The sequence below is a fragment of the Leopardus geoffroyi genome, chromosome A1 (assembly GCF_018350155.1).
Source record: "Leopardus geoffroyi isolate Oge1 chromosome A1, O.geoffroyi_Oge1_pat1.0, whole genome shotgun sequence".
NCBI lineage: Eukaryota > Metazoa > Chordata > Mammalia > Carnivora > Felidae > Leopardus > Leopardus geoffroyi.
The window spans coordinates 111316569-111337210 of NC_059326.1; the positions used below are offsets into that span (position 1 = coordinate 111316569).

General features: G+C 37.8%; 1 protein-coding gene and 1 non-coding gene across 3 annotated transcripts in view; one reads left to right on the top strand and one right to left on the bottom strand.

Moving 5' to 3' along the window:
- Nucleotides 1-20642, top strand: part of DDX46 (DEAD-box helicase 46) — a 73442-nt gene that overhangs the window by 16842 nt on the left and 35958 nt on the right. For both annotated transcript variants that reach the window (XM_045489309.1, XM_045489318.1), the window contains exons 7-15: nucleotides 531-644; nucleotides 1188-1353; nucleotides 2719-2839; nucleotides 3418-3593; nucleotides 4539-4660; nucleotides 6961-7039; nucleotides 8820-8902; nucleotides 19500-19664; nucleotides 20174-20336. In XM_045489309.1, the coding sequence (XP_045345265.1) occupies nucleotides 531-644; nucleotides 1188-1353; nucleotides 2719-2839; nucleotides 3418-3593; nucleotides 4539-4660; nucleotides 6961-7039; nucleotides 8820-8902; nucleotides 19500-19664; nucleotides 20174-20336 (1189 nt within the window). The remainder of the gene's footprint in view (nucleotides 1-530; nucleotides 645-1187; nucleotides 1354-2718; nucleotides 2840-3417; nucleotides 3594-4538; nucleotides 4661-6960; nucleotides 7040-8819; nucleotides 8903-19499; nucleotides 19665-20173; nucleotides 20337-20642) is intronic.
- On the bottom strand, nucleotides 14861-14969 carry LOC123581975. The gene has a single exon (XR_006704122.1). It is a non-coding gene; the product is annotated as a U6 spliceosomal RNA (small nuclear RNA).

Here is a 20642-nt window from a genome sequence, read left to right on the forward strand (position 1 = left end):
CCAGACTTCATTGGCACCTTCAGCTTTCATATCTCTGATCCCCTGTACCAGTGTATTTTTCTTCTTTTTAATAGCATTTGTTGTCTTCTGGCAAATTATCTGATTTAGTTTTTACTGTGTTTATTGTTTCTCTCTTGTAAAATGAGAGCTCTCTAATGGTAGTGACCTTTACCTGCTTTATTGATTTATCCTAAGCTCTTTCAACAGTGTCTGGCTTGTCCAATGAGTAAAAAGTACCATTTAGAAGTATTTTTAAGTGAATTATATTACATTTTTATATGTTCTATAACATTATATATTACATAAAATGATATAAAATTACATTATACAGTATTATATAAAATATATAGTAAACTTTATATTGTATAATCCAGTTAATGTTACATTTTAAAATTTAAACAAATTCATTAGGAGAAAGCAGACTCCTTTTGTCATTTGAATTATAAATTGTGACAGTTATCATTGTGCTTCATTTGCATACAATTTCTTCTCAATTTTATAACATACTTTATATTCCTTTTTTATTTTAGAAGTCTGGGCCAACAGTCACAAAAGTTGTCACTGTAGTGACAACCAAAAAAGCAGTGGTAGATTCTGATAAGAAGAAAGGTGAGCTAATGGAGAATGACCAGGATGCCATGGAGGTAATTCTTTGTTAATTTTGACTTTGTTCATTATCCTATCCTAGAAGTGTTTATTTGGTGGAGATGTGCTCTTTAGTTCTAGAAACTACTGTTAGGAGGAGTTCTTGCTTTTCTCAACAGTGCTGTTGCTGAATATCCAGTCTGTAGAACATTTTGACATCTTTGACTTTTTTCTGCATGCCCCACTTGTTGATTTCCCCTTTGCCCCTCATCACTGACCTCAGACATATAAGGCAAGAGAAGAAATAAAGTGACAGAATGAACATGCATTGTAAAGATTTGTGTAGAGAGAACTATATCAAAACTTCTTTAAAGCCTTATTAGAATTGTTTTGTTATTTTAGCTTTATATTGTCATTATAACTTTCTGTAAGGGCAAAGAAAAAAGAAACTAAGTTGAAAAATTCAGAATGTGAAAAAGTAAAAGCCAAGGAATATTTTCTAGGAGAAGAGGATTTTAAAAGCTAGGAATAGTGTTTTCTGTAAGGAGAAAATAATAAAGGATTTAGCTTTTTCCTTATTTATTTATTTTTTTTAATTGTAGTATTCTTCAGAGGAGGAAGAAGTTGATCTTCAGACGGCCCTTACAGGCTACCAGACAAAACAGAGAAAGCTTCTAGAACCAGTGGATCATGGAAAAATTGAATATGAACCATTCAGAAAAAACTTTTATGTTGAAGTTCCAGAATTAGCAAAAATGTCTCAAGAGGGTAAAATTCTTTTATTCATTTATTGGTTATTGAACAGAGGAGGATATGCTTCGCTTTGCCTAGGAGGAATGTGGGTAGGTTGTAAGTTGGTGCATGAGTAGGAGGAGTTTTCATGGCTTACCTGGAGAAGTGAGAGAAGAAACAAGAAGGCAAGAAGTCATTCTAGTGAGTATGAACTTCATCTGCAAAGATTCAGAGCAGTGAGGAATCAGTGTAGTTTTGGAAGTATTTTTAAAAATGAGCAAAAATTAGTTTGGGTCATGTAGTTGAGATTTTTTGGGTTGAGAATAGTCTTCATGTGAAGTTAGCAAATAAAGTATTGTTAGCCTTTCCCTTTCTGGGATTTGAGGGTTAGGAACCAGTGTGAATCTGTGTAATTATTGGTAGAATAAGGATAATCTAGGCAACTCTTGCTTGGAGAACAAGTGTTTGTATTACCTGTCAATCATTGTTCTTTTATTGATGTTTCAGTGTAAGACATAATAAAAGACAGATTATAGAAATGGGGTATTTCTTTTAATCCCCTATTAGGTCACAGCAGTAATTGTATTAAGTGTCCTATAGATTTTGTGTGGAATTATCTTTAGTAGTACAAAAAAAAGATTTTTTTAAAAACTTTTCTCCTTTACTTTTTCAACATTTTTTTCAATTTTGAGAGACAGAGTGTGAGCAGGGGAAGGGCAGAGAGAGAGGGAGACACAGAATCTGAAGCAGGCTCCAGCTTCTGAGCTGTCAGCACAGAGCTCAATGCAGGGTTCGAACCCATGAACAGTGAGATCATGAGATCATGACCTGTGCTGAAGTCAGATGCTTAACCGACTGAGCTACCCAGGTGCCCTTCTTTTCTTTTCTTTTTTTATGTTACTTATTTTTGAGAGAGAGACAGAGCTTGAGTAGGGGAGGGGCAGAGGGAGAGGGCGTTCACAGAAAATGAAGCAGGCTCTAGGCTCTGATCTGTCAACACAAAGCCTAATGTGGGGCTCGAACTCACAAGCCGTGAGACCATGACCTGAGCTGAAGTTGGACACTTAACTGACTGAGCCACCCAGGTGCCCCTGAAGATTTTTTTTTTTTTAGGTTTCTTTATTTTGAGAGAGAGAGTATGCAGGAGGGGCAGAGAGAGAGAGGGAGAGAGAATTCCAAGCAGGCTCTGGACCGTCAGTACACAGAGCCCAGTGCGGGGCTTGAACTCATGAACTGTGAGATCATGACCTGAGGTGAAATCAAGAGTTGGATGCTTAACTGACTGAGCCACCCAGGTGCCCCAAGAATTGAAGATTCTTAGTTTTACCATGCTTGATTGAAAAGTAGAAGGCATTAATGAAACAATATTTAATAGCTTTTAATCTGGATTTTGTTTTGTAGAGGTAAATGTTTTTCGGTTGGAAATGGAAGGCATTACTGTCAAGGGAAAAGGTTGCCCCAAACCAATTAAATCTTGGGTCCAGTGTGGAATTTCTATGAAGATCCTAAATTCTCTCAAAAAGTGAGTAGTTAGTGATTCTCATTTTTCAGTGTCTTCCTATTCAGAATGGCCCTTTTACCCAATTAATTCCATTGGTTACATTTTTACTCTAATAGAAAAATTTACTATTTTTTTCTTAAACAGCTGAGTGTTTTCAGATATAATTTACATATCATAAACCTTACTCTTTGTACAGTTCAATAATTTTTGGTATATTTATGGAGTTAGGCAGTCATCACCATAATTTAATTTTAGAACATATTCATTATCCCAAAAAGAGACCTGTATCCCTTAGTAGTCATTCTTCTCCCTTCTTTGTCCTAGGCATCCACTAATTTACTGTGTCTACAGATTTGTCTCTTCTGGACGTTTCCTATAAGTGGGATCGTACTAACATAGTCTTTTGTGATTCACTTCTTTCACTTAACATAATATTTTCAATGCTCATTCAGATGTAGAATGCCTCAGTCCTTCATTCCCTTTTGGCAAATAATATTCGTTGTACAGCCATTCTACGTTTTGGAAAACCTTACTATGGGACTTGGAGAGACCCAGAGATGCCAGTTCTTACCTTGTCTTTCTTTGGTTTGCTTTTTAAGGCATGGCTATGAAAAACCCACGCCAATCCAGACCCAGGCGATTCCTGCTATAATGTCTGGACGAGATTTGATTGGTATTGCCAAGACAGGAAGCGGAAAGACTATTGCTTTTCTGTTGCCCATGTTTAGACACATCATGGATCAGAGGTCATTAGAAGAAGGAGAGGGGCCAATAGGTACAATTCCTTTCATTAAACTATTTATTCAGGTAACAACTTTGTTGTCAGTTAATCAGAAAGACCTGATATTTTATAATGTTCTGTTATAACAATAAAGATGTCTTTATGTACATTTCCTTTATAAATTTGGCACTTTGGGGCTGATTTCCCCTTACCAGCAGGTGGAGTGAGAATCTTCAGAGCTCTGGAGTGACACCTCAGAAGTACAAAAACAGCCTCTCCTGGCACAGCTCAATTTTTAAACTCTGACTCGGCAGGTAGACTCCTCGTGCATCTATCTGTTTATTTATATTGAGGTTTGTGCTTAGTGAGTGTCAGTGGATCTATAAACTCAACATAGAAGATTGTAAGGAAATATATTTTCCATTTTTTGTTTTTCGCCTTAAAAGGCTATATATATAGTGCCAGCATCTCCTTCAGGATTAGGTCTTCAGGTTCATTTGTTGATTCATTTGGCAGAGATCTGTTTTGCAAGTGTGAGTAGGGTTTTGAAAATTTGCTCAGCTCCTCTCTTGGAAACAGGGGGCACAATATATTCCTACTTTTTCTGTGCCCTTCACACCAAGGTTGTTTCCGGAAGCCTCGGTATGGCTCTGCAGCACAGTGAGTCACTTGATTATCTTTGCTCTGTGATTTGCAGTTGAGAATGATTTGCGTTCTTTTCACCCCAGTATTTTCCTGATGTTTGAGTGAGACATTTAACTCTCATTTATCTTTCTGTAGCATGTTCTTAAAATCTACTTAAAATTAGCAATCGCCACAATCTCTACTATTACAAACCTTTTGAAAGAGGGTTTCAAAGGTGCATAAAACAAATGAAAACAAAAACAAAAAATTATACTAAGAAATCTGAACATTATTTCAGAGGTTAAATATAACACGTTACAGGATAGCCTTTCAAGAATTTTGGTGGTTAGGCTTTTGACATATTTATCTTTTCAGCTGTCATCATGACTCCAACTCGAGAACTGGCTTTACAAATTACTAAAGAATGTAAGAAGTTTTCAAAGACCCTGGGACTTAGAGTGGTCTGTGTTTATGGAGGAACAGGAATCAGTGAGCAGGTAACTATAAAAGGAGCATTCAGTTTTTCCATTCTTTTTTTTCTTTCAGTGTTCCCATTCTTAAATTATTTAATGATCTAAAAGTGATTTGTTTTAGTGATTTGTATAGTGATTGCTTTTAAAGTCTTAGCCACTGGGGCACCTGGGTGGCTCAGTCGGTTAAGCGTCTGACTTTGGCTCAGGTCATGATCTTGCAGTCCATGAGTTCGAGCCCTGCTCGTGCTCTGTGCTGACAGCTCAGAGCCTGGAGCCTGTTTCAGATTCTGTGTCTCCCTCTCTCTCTGACCCTCCCCCGTTCATGCTCTCTCTCTGTCTCAAAAATAAATAAACATTTAAAAAAATTTTTTAAATCTTAAAAAAGAGGTTTAAAAATAATAGGATGAATTATGTTAATTTTATATTTTAAGATTTTTAGTCATTTTTATACCTTGGCTTTCCTGATATTCCTCTTTGTCTTTCTCTGCTCAAGGAAGGCAGATATTTTTTCCATTTTATAGATAAAGAAATGGCGAGAAAGGTTAAGTAAGTTGATCAAAGTGTTTAGGCTAATAAGACTTAATTTGTCCCAGAACCAGGTCGTCTGATTTCCCAACTGGCTCTAATTCATGTGACATCTTTAAAAGGTGGTGATGACTGTTTTGCATTAATAGCTGTTTCACTGGTATCTTTAAATGTTTTTGGCAAGAGTTATTTATTTATTAAAAAAATTTTTTTTAATGTTTGTATATTTTTGAGAGAGAGAGAGACATAGCATGAGCAGGGGAGGGACAGAGAGAGAGGGAGACACCGAATACAAAGCAGGCTCCAGGCTCTGAGCTATCAGCACAGAGCCTGATGCAGGACTCAAACTCACAAACCTTGAGATTATGACTTGAGCAGAAGTTAGATGCTTCAACCGACTGAGCCACCCAGGCGCCCTGCAGCAAGAGTTATTTAAACATAATTTCATTTACTCTCTTTACTTTGACATTTTTCCAAATGTCTTCTTAAAAATGATGGTTATTAGATAATTTTGCTTTAACTAGAAGAAGGAAAAAAACCAGGTTATGTGATCAAATAAGTTTTGGAAAGGTCATGTTGTACAATGTTAAAATCGACTTTTTTTCTTAAAAGACTTCTTAGGCTTTGATAACGAATATGTCTTCTGATACTAGAAAAATAAATAAATTAAGTGGCATTATCTCAATTTATTTAACCACATTCCTTTTTAAGGAATATTTGCTGTTGTTAAATGCTTTATGTTTTCTCAGCTTATCTTGCCTCAGTTGTTCTGATGACAGTTTATTGTAAGAAATAACATTTACAAAAAATAACTTTACACATGCATGCATGTTATATTTATATAGAAGTGAAATGAAAGTTTACTGATCTCTAACACATTCTGGTTTTTCCATTCTATTTCATTTTAAAAATACTGATTGTTGAGGCACCTGGGTAGCCCAGTCGGTTAAGTGTCTGACTCTTGGTTTCTGCTCAGGTCATGATCTCAGGGTTCATGGGTTTGAGCCCCACATCGTGCTCTGTGCTGACCACACAGGGATTTCTCTCTCTGCCCCTCCCCCTGCCCATACTTTTTCTTTCTCAAAATAAATAAATCTTTAAAAAATAAAAAATAGGGGCACCTGGGTGACTCACTTGGTAAAGTACCAGACTTCGGCTCAGGTCAAGATTTCTCAGTTCGTGAGTTCGAGCCCTGTATTGGTGAGCTCGAGCCCCCTTTGGGCTCCGCACTGTCAGCTCAGGGGGATTCTCTCTCTCCCTCTCTCTTTCCCTTTCTCTCTGCTCCTCGTGGGATTCTCTCTCTCTCTCCCTCTTTGCCCCTCACTCACTCCCTCTCTCAAAAAACAAAAGAAACAACAAAAAAAATCAAATCAAATTAAAAGAAAACATAACAAGTGAACAGGTAAATAAAATTAGAAAATGAGAATACTGGTTGTGGATACTCAGGATTCTCTAATGGAAACAATTCTCGACTTGAAAAACATTGGTGTATATAATTGCTTTAATTACTGCTTTCTAATGTTCCTTTCTTTTAAGGGATCATGTGAAATTAAAATTGGTAAAATTCTTTGGTTTTCATTGAGTTCAAAGTTACAATACCATGTCGTCATGTTGCTGCTTCCTTTTCCTTTGTCTTGCTCCAGCATTCCAAAGAATTAAGCAGGAAGCTTTGGAGTCTTCTAATCAGACTTCACTGTGTTACCTTATGGAGCTATATGGTGACCCTGGACATTATTTTCAGATCTGTTTAAATAAGTATTAGTGATAAATAGACTGTAAAATTTCATCTTTTTTATTAGATTGCTGAGCTGAAAAGAGGTGCTGAAATTATTGTTTGCACACCTGGTCGAATGATTGACATGTTAGCAGCTAACAGTGGTAAGTCAGGGATATTTTTTGTTGTTGTTCTCATTTCTCGTTTTTGAATTCTATACATTTTTGTTAAATCAAAGCAGATACAAGAAACCACCATTTTTTTTTATATTTCTTCTTAAAGCTGTAATATCTTAAAATTTACATTGCAACCAGCTAACTGTTGCAAGCATTCATAATATTACTGCAATTTAACTTTCAATTTTTTTTTGAAACTAACTCCATATGATGTTTTTAGTTCTTAACATGGATTCTTAATCAAATTTTGGTCTAGCTTTGCTTTTAACGGGGTTGGGGGGGCTATCTTTTATTTTTATTATTCTAAACTTCAGACTTTTTCCTCCACAGAAGCTAATGTTTTATTACAATACTGGATAAATTAAGGTATTGCAGCTTCAAGAAATTTTATCTTTTGTAAATATTGCATGTTTTTTAGCTCTTATGTTGTGCTTTGTTAAATTATTCCCTATCAAAACTGTTACTAAACTGTTGACATTATTTAACTTCTGTGGAGAAAGGCCCTTCGAGATTTATAGAACTGGGCTTCCGAGACTTAAGCCATCCAAGGTAGGTAATTTAATGCTGTTCCCAACCTTGCAAAACTAATGGGGGCTGCAAATGTTAGTATGGAGTACTTAAATATTGGAGAGCATTTACTTTGGCTCATTTCTTATTTTTTGAAGAAAATGCTTTCAAAGGTTTCCATTGCAGTGTTCAATATATACATAATAAAGTATTAAAAACTGTGAGTAATGCATGTTTCTTGTAGCATTCGGCTTGAATTTCTGTATACACTTAATTCTAATTCTATATGATGTTGACGAAGTGACAACGAAATTGTTTGATAAATCATTGTGCTTGTACAGCCTACAAAAAGTTTTGGGTTGAATGCTGATGAAATAATCCCTTGTTTTTTCTCAATGCTGCATTGATTAAGTCTCCTGAAATTCATCTTGATTAATTTTACCTTTTTCCCTTATCTGTCCTTTTGGTTTATATTTAATAACTATTTTATACATGTTTTTGCCAGGTGATTGATTCATCACTTGATAGAAAGGCTTGTGTTAATCCTTTAGAAAAACTTTCCTGTGTATGTTTTTAGTTTTCCACTGCCTAAGAAACCACTTGCATCTGTTTAAACCATTGGGAGCATTTAATAACATTGAACTTATGATATCTTTGTGTAGAAAAATGTATGTATGCAATACATTTGGTATTTGAAGTTTTTGTTTAATAATTCAGTTACCTAATGATGTTGAATAGCTTCTCATTAATATTTTGATATGCCCAGTAGAAGCTTCTAACTATATGAAAGTAGTTTATAAAGTAATATTAAAAGAAGGTTTTCTGCGTCTAAAATAGTTAGCACTGGAACTTGCTTTCCACACATACGCTGTAATCTCTAATATGTTTTTTTCTAGGTGATGCTGTCAGATAATGGCTGATGTGGCTCGATGCTTCATCTCAGTCTTAGTTTTATGATGTGTTTTGGAGAGGGCTGTTTTCTGAATTTTACAGGTCCTTCAGGCCCTATGATGGTATGCAAGAGACGAGTTTGACAAAATAAAGGGCCTCATATACCCATTGTCAGAAAGTATTTGCCATTAGATTAAGATCTTGTAGACCAAAATTTCTGTTCACTCCTTAAAGATACCTAACTTACCCCTCTGGTTAAGTCAGGCATTTTAGTTCCCTTTACAGTTTTTTAAAGTTCTTGGTAGTCATAAAATGAATTGTGACTGATTTTTAGTTTTCGTTTTGTCTTTATTTTTTTTCCTCATCTTAGGTCGGGTCACAAATCTTCGAAGAGTAACATATGTTGTTTTAGACGAAGCAGACAGAATGTTTGACATGGGTTTTGAACCACAGGTAATCATTACGTGTCTTAGTGTTTTGAACTAGAAAATCTTGTACCTGCCATGAGAATAACATGTTAATATGGTGTCTGAACTTCTCACACGTTTTTGTTGTGTTGTAATATAGTAGGTTGGGGACATAGGGAATTCAAATAGATAATTATGCTCTGAATTCCTCATAAAACTGGTTCAGAAGGTATTTCTAAAACCATTGTTGGTTAAATTAGAATTGGAATGCTGATAATAGAAGCTTAAGCTTCTCTATTTTATAGTTTTTATTGTATTTTGAAATAAATTCTTTTAATTCATGCTTTTAATTGCCTTAACGATCAATATAGCACATTTTGTTTACATTCTGCAAATGTAAAAACTAAGGGCCAGAGCATTTGTCTACCTTAGATTTTAATATTCCTCATGCACACTGTTTGCTCAGATACAAAATTTCAGTGTTATAAACTTAGAGGGACACATGTTAAGGAACTTTAAGGTCTTAGGAATTTTTGTTAATGAGATAAGGAATGTGAGTTATCAATGTGCTATGGATGCCAAAAAAAATTAGTTTTGATCATAAACTGCATTAATAGAAACGGGGTATTAGCTTTCCCAATAGGTGGAGCACGTGACTCTTGATCTCTTGTCTGTGGGCTTGAGCTCCACGTTGGATGTAGAGATTGCTTAAGAAATTCTTTAAAGACACCTGGGTGGCTCAGTTGGTGAGCGTCTAACTCTTGATTTCTGCTCAGATCATGATCCCGGGTCATGGGATCAGGCCCCCTGTTGGGCTCTCTCTGAGCATGGAGCCTGCTTAAGATTCTCTCTCTCCCCCTCTGCTCCTCTCTCCCACTTGTACTCTCTCTCTCTGAAATTTTTTTAAAATTAAAAAAAGGGGATACAGTTAAGGTGGCCTTTGGTTTTTTTCAGTTTATTCATGTGTTCTCCAGAAATGTATTGCCTGTTATATACTTGTATGTGTTGTGTTTAGATTTAGGGATCACAATCTAAATGGGATATACAAGAGCACATAACAGTAAACAGGATTATGGTGACACCCGAACCATGTGAGAAATAGTTAAAGGAATAAGTGACATTTAGCTTGGAGTAGAGGATTTGATAGCATCCTTTAACCGTTTGAAAAAAGTCTGTCACATGAAAGAATCATTGAGGAGTAGACCTGGGACCCAGTTGGGAAGCTATAGGGAGCTGGATCTAAGCATAATGTGAGAAAGAACTGGATAAACATTATTTGGAGATGAAACAATTTACATTGTGGGAGGAGGGCAGATACTGAATATGTTTTTCGTCCATGTGTTCGGTTAGAGGTAGGGGGTCCATTTGAGGGAGGAGAGCAGAAGGAATTGATGAACAGATGGAAGATGGAATTAGATCCCTTTCAAATGTCTTTCCCAATCCTGGGAAATCTTAGATTTTATGGTAATGTTTAAGGTAGGTGTGGTGTGATTGGGCCTTTCTGGTAAATCAATTAAGTGTTGCCAGAAAGAGGCCAAAATAACTTTTCCCAATTGTATGCAGTGTGTGAATCATTTCTTGCCGTTAGTGCTTACATCTACATTAAGTACGTGAGGGAGAAATGCTGAGTAACAGTGTATGTGTTAAGCACTATACTGTTGAAAAGAAGAAATTTTAGATTAATGATTATTTTGTGAGCTGTTGTGTAGATTAAAAATGCTTGGTTCAGGTTCAGTGCCATAGAGCACTATTTGGATGTTAAAGCAAGTAAAGGCATCCCCATTTGAATCAAAGCTGGTGCTAGTCAGTGCACATCTGCACAGTGACTTCTATCTAGAGCAGAGTTGGCAGGCAGTGTGCCTCCAGACATGATTCTGTATTGAAAAAAATCATGAAAATTGGGAACTAAATCAAATAATGCTTAATGTATATTTTTCTGAGTGTAATGCATAGTAAATGTATATGCTATACAGTGACATTGGCAGAACGTACAGGAGTCTCCTTTTTCACATTAGCATATACAGGCTGGCAGGTTGAAAGGCACTTGGGCAGATCTTTGTGAATTGTTTTATTTATTTACTTATAATTTTAGAGAGAGGACAAGCAGGGGAGAGTGGTGGTGGGTGGGGAGGGGGGAGAGAATCTTAAGCAGGCTCCACATTCAGCACTGAGCCTGATATGGGGTTTAATCCCACAACCCTGGAATCATGAACTGAGCTGAAATCAAGAGTTAGATGCTCAACCGACTGAGTCACCCAAGTGTCCCTAACAGAATATTAAAAAGTGGTTTTCCATGACAAATTTTTCCACAGTTTCTAGGTTCTTTTTAATTTAGTAAAATTAAAGAGTAAGAGAAGAAATTGATTAGATATAGACCTTGATCTTTAGCTCTAGTTAGCCATTATGGAGCTGGATATACATACTTTGTGAAAATATGTTAAGTAATACTCCTATTAGTTATAAAAAAAATGGTTATTTACAAAAAAAAATACCAAATGATTATTTACATGTTTTACTTTTTATTTTTATTAAGAAAATCAGGAATGTTTTAATTGACAAATTTATTCATACGTGTGACTAGTACAAAATGAAGTGATCTAAAGATCACTAAATCTAAAGATTCTAAAGATGTTTACTCCGAGTTTTTACTTTCTTGAAAATACTGATCACGTAGTAAAGTGAGACAGTAAATGTGCTTGTTACTTGTACAGTGCAAAGCAGCATGCTTGCCTCAGTCATCAAGGAGCTCACTGTCTAGTGAGAGATTATTGTAACTTTGAAGGCTGTCTTCAAATTGGCATAAAAAATAGGTCACTGAAGGGGCACCTGGGTGGCTCCATCAGCTAAGCATCCAACTTTTGATTTTGGCTCAGGTCATGATCTCAGAGTCATAAGAACCCACATCGGTTTCTGCACTGGGCATGGAATCTGCTTACTTAAGATTCTCTCTCCCTGTACCACTTGTGCTCTCTTAAAAAAAAAAAAAAAAAAAAAAAAAGTAGGGGGCACCTGGGTGGCTCAGTTGGTTGAGTGTCTAACTTCAGCTCAGGTTGTGATCTCGCAGCTCATGAGTTTGAGCCCCACGTCAGGCTCTGTGCTGACAGCTCAGCCTGGAGCCTGCTTCAGATTCTGTGTCTCCCTCTCTCTCTGCCCCTCCCTCACTCATGCTCTGTCTCTCAAATAAATAAATAAGTAAACATTAAAAAAAAAAAATAGGTCACTAGATTGATGATTAGACACTTCAGCACCTCTCGGTCCTGTGTTCAGGCCACTGGTGAAGGGTTTGGTGCATAAGCAGCTCCTATTGAATAATATGGATGCTACTTAAGGAGATAGAGGTACTGAAAAAAGAGCATTTTTCAAAAACTTATTTTTAAGTCTAATGTAATCCTTTACATTAGAGGAAACAGAATCAGGGATGTAATGACAGTTGAGACCTCTCCCCGCACCCCCAAGTTTTATTCCTGTTTCACAATAATGCTCTAGTCCAGAGTAATTTTGTTTTTTATGTAGTGTTTATTTTTTAGAGAGAGAGTGAGCAGGGGAGGAGCAGAGAGAGAGAGAGAGGGAGACACAGAATCTGAGCTGTCAGCACAGAGCCTGATGCAGGCTCGAACCCGCGAACTGTGAGATTATGACCTGAACTCAAGTCGGAGACTTACCTGACTGATCCACCCAGGCGCCTGTAGTCCAGGGTAATTTTTACCAACATACATATCAACATCTCAAGGACCCTATTTGTGACTTAAAGATTGAGATAGTGATATTTACTTTGATAAGTAAATAAATCATTAAGTTGGTAGCAAATTATTTTCTTGAGGGTAAAGGAAAGCATTGCACATTGTCAAGAGAAGTGTAAGAGAGAATGTACTAAACTTTTAGAACTTCTTCAAAAGGAGCGTATGCCAATGATCAAGACTTGAAATCAGTGAAAAGTGGGGGAAATTGCTACCTTTGTAAACATTAGTGACCAGCTGGACTGATGAATTGAGTTTTAGCCTATAGGTATGAAAGGAGAAGTTTAAGGACTTAGTACTTGGCAGCCCATGGCTGACTTTAATTATCTGTGTACTGTGAGAGAGGGAACATACTGAAAAGTTTCAGGAACAGCTTTTAATCAGTAGCCCCCAGTGTGATAGCCAAGTGAGCATAAGAAGGCAATTGAAACCCAGGCCAGTCATCCCTGAAAACGTGTGTCATCATTAGCGTCATACTATGGGCATCTTCACGACTCTAAGCAGTAATAGGTATTCATAAGGAAAATCTAAGCTCCCATGTGTGATAGTTAGTACGCCGTTCCATGAAGCACAGGATTTATAGCTTATTCATGAAGATTTCTCTTAGCACTTGGGCAAGAGAGGGAGTTAGTTGTGGTTTTCAAGAAAACTTTCCTCCTTTGCTACTATCTTTGTGCATTTGCTAAAAAGGAAGGGTTATTTGTGAACGAATTAGGAAGGTAGAATATGTATTACTCTTTGAAGAGATTTTCAAAGCCACAACAGGCTTTGGTATGAATTGTGTATTTTGATCCTTGTTTCTATATCTCTGAAAGTTGAGACTAAGTGATCAGTCCTTAGACTCGTTTAGATGATCATATATCTGAAAGTCCTGATGATTTTTATTTAGTATCTTAAAAGATTGACACATTAAATACCATTGTATGAACTTGCACTGATACTACTACCAAATTCATGTTATCAAACCAAGTGTGGTTAGTGATTCCTAATTTTTCATTTATGTACTTCAGTCATTCCAAAAGATATCATTTGATGCAGGAAATTAAAGAAAGGCCTTGCTATTAAGATGACCTTTGAATTGGGAACTGAATAAAGTGAGAAATTGAGACATGGGGAATATTTGGGTGAAAAGTGTTACAAAGAGCCAGACAAATGCCCCGGCTTGGGAACTCACTTGGCCAGTGTCCCTGGAGCAGAGCATAGGAGAGGGAATATAGTAGGAGAGAGTACAGGATGAGGGTGGTGTGGTGAATATGTACACCTGGGCTAGGAATTTGGATTTTAATTTGATGTGATTAATGAGTTGCTGTATTGGAGGGTTTTGAGGAGAGGAATCCCTGATCTAATTTTTTTACATTTTTTATTTTTATCAATTACATGTGCGTGTGGGTTTAACAGTACTTCTCTTCCATCACTTAGCTGAGTATTTTGATATTTAATTCTATTTATCTAAATAGTGTGCTTTTATTTCTTTTTGTTTTTCTGTTTTTGGTATTATTGATTTCCTACAGGGGAACATAATCTTCTCTGTTTTCTTTCTCCTCTCACATTCTTGCATCATTTTCATCCCTTATTTTTCCGGTAGATTTATGTTGCTATTTTAATTGAGTCAGTATACAAGCTTATGACAATCTAAATGCTATGCAGAGCTGGGCAGTATAGTAAACTGATTATTTTTAAATTTCCTCTGTAACATCTTGTCTTCTTTAGAGATAACCGTCTTCTTTTCTCTAGGGATACCTGTCTTTTTAGGTTTGTTGGCTGGTTTTCTTAGGTCTCTATATATTTAAAACTAATAAAATACCAAACTCTGTATATAAACCTATCAAATAGTTGAAACACATTAACTTACCCATTTGTTTTATCTTCCTTAAGGTTTCTTCAGAGCCTCTTGATGTGTTCCAGTAATGGTTTGTTGTTCTCTGTCTGACATATAGCTGCTGTCCTGGGATATCCATCATTCTGAGGGTCCCCTTTATTTCTCATCTTGTTAGGATCCCCAAAGTTCTATAACTCAAGAGTAAATCTTTTCTTAAAAAAATTTTTTTTGGGGCGCCTGGGTGGCTCAATTGGTTAAGTGGACGACTTCGGCTCAGGTCATGATCTCGCGGTCCGTGAGTCCGAGCCCCGCGTCGGGCTCTGTGCTGACAGCTCAGAGCCTGGAGCCTGTTTCGGATTCTGTGTCTCCCTCTCTCTGACCCTCCTCCGTTCATGCTCTGTCTCTCTCTCTATATCAAAAATAAATAAACATTAAAAAAAAACATTAAAAAAAATTTTTTAATGGAACTCTTCATGCATTTCCTCCTTGCACGGGAACCATGCTAATCTCTGTATCATTCCAATTTGTTTTAGTATGTGTGCTGCTAAAGTGAGCACTTAAATGATTTTTTTTTAATGTTTCTTTATTTTTGAGAGCGTTTATTTATTTTTGGAAGAGCGTGAGCGGTGGAGGGGCAGAGAGAGGGGGAGATGCAGAATCAGAAGCTGGCTCTAGGCCCTGAGCTGTCAGCACGGAGCCCAGCGTGAGGCTTGAACTCACAAACTGCGAGGTCATGATCCGAGCTGAAGTCAGACGCTTAACCGACTGAACCACCGAGGCGCCCCTTAAATGATTTTTTTTTTAATGTTTATTTATTTATTTTTTTATTTTATTTTTTTTTCAACGTTTATTTATTTTTTGGGGGACAGAGAGAGACAGAGCATGAACGGGGGAGGGGCAGAGAGAGAGGGAGACACAGAATCGGAAACAGGCTCCAGGCTCTGAGCCATCAGCCCAGAGCCTGACGCGGGGCTCGAACTCACGGACCGCGAGATCGTGACCTGGCTGAAGTCGGACGCTTAACCGACTGCGCCACCCAGGCGCCCCAATGTTTATTTATTTTTGAGACAGAGAGCATGTGAGTGTGGGAGGCAGAAAGAGAGGGAGACAGAGAATCCCAAGCAGGCTCCGTGCTGTCAGCACAGAGCCCAGTTCAGGGCTTGAACTCACGAGTCGTGAGATCATGACCTGGGCCAAAATTAAGAGTCGGTCCCTTGACCAACTGAGTCACCCGGTGCCCCTTCAGTGATTTATTTTTATGTTCTAAATTTACTTTTATTCAAGTATAATTAGCATACAGTGCTATTAGTTTCAGGTGTATGTTATTAGCGGTTCTATATATTACTCAGTGCTCATCATGATAAGTGTACTCTTAATCCCCTTCACCTGTTGCACTTATCCCCTCTCACCTCCCCTCTGGTAACCACCATTTTGTTCTCTGTATTTAAGAGTGTGCTTTTTTCTTCTTTTGTCTGTTTTTATTCTTTATTCATTTTTTTTTAAGTTTATTTATTTTGAGAGACGCGGTTAGAGATAATACCAAACAGGCTCCATGCTGTTAGCACAGAGTCTAGCATGTTCCTCATGAACCATGAGGTCATGTCCTGAGCCAAGATCAAGAGTTGGATTCTTAACTAATGGAACCACCTAGGCACACCTGTTCATTTGCTTCTTAAATTCCATACATAAATGAGATCATATGGTATTTGTCTTTCTCTGACTGACTTATTTCACTTAGCATTATACCCTCTGGGTTCATCCATGTTGTTGCAAATGGCAAGATTTCATTTAAATGACTCATTTTTAAAGATTGCCTTCTGTCTGCGTAGGATTTATGTCCTCTGAGTTGATTTTCTATTTGCTTTGATTTCTGCATTCAGATTAGAAACATTCTGTAGAGGTCTGGGAACCTGTAGTTAACTACTTACATTTAAGGGACAGAGAAAAGGCAGCTTAAAATTCAGAGTTCTTTGTGCCAGAGCAGTACCTAGTGATCCTGAGTTTCACTGTTGTAATCTGGCTGGGACTTTCATTTAGATGAGGACTGTCTTCTGCCTGACTTTTTGGACTGGGCAGACCGTCCCTGGAAAAATATTGGCCAGTCTCCAGCCTGGACTGTAAAGGCCTGTCTCTTGTTCTAGGTCGGGAAAGAGGCTTGAGGGAGAGAGGGAGCCTCAGTATTGAACATCATGCATTTACTTAATGCTTTTCTTCTTAGGATGTTATCCTTGCCTTATCCAGTCATGTTCTTGTTTTATATTCTGCAGCAGCTAAACCTTTGGGTCTTTGGCTAGGGTGAGAGAAGGGCCTGACAGTAGGAGATAGGTGGAGGTTGAGGGATTTGATTGCTTCTTTAAAAAAATTTTTACTTTTGAGAGAGAGACAGAGAGAGCACGAGTGGGGGAGGAATAGAGAGAGAGGGAGACACAGAATCTGAAGCAGGCTCCAGACTCTGAGCTTCAGCACAGCCTGATGTGGGGCTCAAACCCACAAACTGTGAAAATGACCTGAGCTGAAGTTGGACTCTTAACTGACTGAACCCCCTAGGTGCCCTGGGATTTGATTGCTTCTTAAACAGACTTTGCATCAATTCTCTTCATTTTGGAATCCCACCTTTCGTCTCCATATAGGGAGAATAGCTTCATTCTCAACTTTTTCTTACTGCCAGCTTCCTTGAGTTTGATTAATCTTTTACCATCTTGAAACATTTTGTTGCTTTTTGTTTTGTTTTGTTGACAAATAAAATTTACATACCGTAAAACTCATGCTTTTTTAAAATTTATTTTTCTAATTTACATCCAAGTTAGTTAGCATATAGTGCAACAGTGATTTCAGGAGTAGATGCCTTAATGCCCCTTACCCATTTAGCCCATCCCTCCTCCCATAATCCCTCCAGTAATCCTGTTTGTTCTCCATATTTAATAGTCTGTTCTGTTTTTGTCCCTCTCCCTGTTTTTATATTATTTTTGTTTCCCTTCCCTTATGTTTATCTGTTTTATGTCTTAAAGTCCTCATATGAGTGAAGTCATATGATATTTGTCTTTCTCCAAATGGCTAATTTCGCTTAGCATAATACCCTCTAGTTCCACCCACGTAGTTGCAAATGACAAGATGCCATTCTTTTTTAATTTTTTTTTTTTTTTTCAACGTTTATTTATTTTTGGGACAGAGAGAGACAGAGCATGAACGGGGGAGGGGCAGAGAGAGAGGGAGACACAGAATCGGAAACAGGCTCCAGGCTCTGAGCCATCAGCCCAGAGCCCGACGCGGGGCTCGAACTCACGGACCGCGAGATCGTGACCTGGCTGAAGTCGGACGCTCAACCCGACTGCGCTACCCAGGCGCCCCAAGATGCCATTCTTTTTGATTGCCGAGTAACACTCCATTGTATAGATATACCACACCTTCTTTATCCGTTCATCTGTCGTTGGACATTTGGGCTCTTTCCATACTTGGGCTATTGTTGATGGTGCTGCTATAAACATTGGGGTGCATGTGCCCCTTGGAAACAGCACACCTGTATCCCTCAGATAAATACCCAGTAGTGCAATTTGCTGGGTCGTAGGGTAGTTCTATTTTTAATTTTTTGAAGAACCTCCATACTCTTTTCCAGAATGGCTGCATCAGTTTGCATTCCCGCTAGCAGTGCAAAAGAGATCCTTTTTCTCCTCATCCTCACTACCATTTGTGTTTGCCTACCACATCTTTCTTAAAATTTATTTTGTAAAAACTCTTACTGTTTGTTTATTTTTGAGAGAGAAAGAGACAGAGAGTGAGTGGGGGAGGGCCAGAGAGAGGGAGACACAAAATCGGAAGCAGGCTCCAGGCTCTGAGCTGTCAGTACAGAGCCCGACGTGGGGCTTGAACCCATAAACTGCAAGATCATGACCCAATCTAAAGTCGGATGCATCACTGACTGAGCCACCCAGTCACTCCTCTACCACATTCTTTATCCATTCATCATTTAATGGACATTTGGACTCTTTCCATAGTTTTGCTATTGTTGATAATGGTGCTGTAAAGGTCAGAGTGTATGTACCCCTTCAAATCTGTATATTTGTATCCCTTAGGTAAATGTGGAGTGGTACAATTGTTGGATTATAGGGTAGTTCTATTTTTAACTTGTTGAGAAACCTCCATACTGTTCTCCAGAGTGGATGCACCAGTTTGCATTCCCACCAACAGTGCGAGAGAGTTCCCCTGTCTCCACATCCTCGCCAACACTGTTGTTTCCTGAGTTAATTTTAGCCATTCTGACACCTGTGAGGTGGTATTTCATCATGGTTTTGATTTGTATTTCCCTGATGATGAGTGATACTGAACATATTTTCATGTATCTGTTAGTCGTCTGGATGTCTTCTTTGGAAGAATACCTTTCCCGGTTTCCAGTCACTCATCACCATCTACCTTTAAACCATCATCAGTAATATTACTCATTATTACTTTTTTTCTTGTTTTACCAATCATCACAAGAATCCTAGGAGTCTTTATTTTCTCCAGGGCTCTATAGACACTGAGGCAATTGGTGCCTGTATCTTACTCCCTCAACAGTATGTTCACCTTCATTGTTCTCTTTCTGTAGCTCTTTCAACCTTTGATACATAATATATTTATGTGTCCACTCTCCTTAGAATAGAAGTTCCATGGAGACAAGTTTTTGTCTGTTTTTATTGCATATTTCCAAATAGAGCAGTGCTTGGCACATAATAGTTCAGTAAAATTGTGTTTACTAAGTGAAGGAAAACAGTGGTACAAGGGAGAATAGTTTCATCCCAGATGTAGTTTGAAGACTGAGAATACTGTATTTATTGGTGAATTAGGTGTGAGATGAGAGAAAGAGAGAGAGAGTAGTTACAGATGGCTCCTCCATCTTTGGCCTAAACATGTAGATAACTACAGTTGCCATTTCTTAACGGGGGGGGAAACTGAGAGGAGCAAATTATGGGGTAAAATCAATTATAATATTCTAAGGTAACAGGTTTAGAAGTCACTGAATGGATGTTCTCAAAATTTCTTTCTACTTGATTTTAACATCATTGACTTTTAGAGGCTACACTCAACCGTATTTATTTGCATTGTGTCCTTAGGTCATGCGCATTGTGGATAATGTCCGTCCCGATCGACAGACAGTTATGTTTTCAGCTACTTTCCCCAGAGCTATGGAGGCTTTGGCTCGCAGAATCCTCAGTAAACCCATTGAAGTGCAGGTTGGAGGCAGAAGCGTGGTTTGCTCAGATGTGGAACAACAAGTGGTGGGTACAGCCTTTAAGAAACCCTCAGTTCCCTGGATGTTCAGGATGTGATTCTTGTGGGATCATTGTGATGTAGGAAGGTAATTTCTAAAATTAAATAGGATACAACTGCAGCCATTAATATTTTATATGATGCACTTGAATATGCCTTTCTGTGGAACTGCATGTTTAAAATCCTCTTAAAAAATGCCCTTTTTAGTTCGTCCCACCAGAAGAGGTGGGCTTGTTAATAGAAATGTCACATCTTGTTTTTTAGTTAATAGGGTGTGAGATCAAGAGGCAGAGAGAACCAGGTGATTGCCCACATTTACAAGCCCCCTCTCTGAAAGTTACAGATTTGGTTTTGGTCTTACTGGTTTATCAATTAAAATCAATATTTTCCTGCCCGGTCCTAAAATACAGCAAGATATTGTCATTTCGCCATCTGCCACAAATGAAATGAGTATTTTTGTTCACAAGATGTATTTGCAGTTTTACTCCATTAACTTGGTGCGATTTGCTGTTTCCAGATTGTGATTGAAGAAGAAAAGAAGTTCTTGAAGTTACTTGAGCTTCTCGGCCATTATCAAGAATCGGGATCTGTCATTATATTTGTGGATAAGCAGGAACATGCAGATGGTCTTCTGAAAGATTTAATGAGAGCATCTTATCCTTGCATGTCTCTTCATGGAGGTAATGTTTACTGAAATATCTGTTGAGTATTTAATTTGACCAAGCACTGCAGTGTACTGTGTACTGTGTACTGAGTGTACTGAGTTTAGAACCAGAGTTTGTATCTTCTATCTCCTCTTTTATTCAGAACTCTGGGGGCTAATAAGCATTATTATTATTCCATCTTTGAGGTAAAGAAAATAAGACAAGGAGTATATTGGTTTGACCAAACTGTATAGCCATTAATCAGCTAAGGAGAAATAGAACTTAAAATTCTCCATTTTGTGTTATATTCTTTCCATTGTGCCATGCAACCTGGAGGTTTTC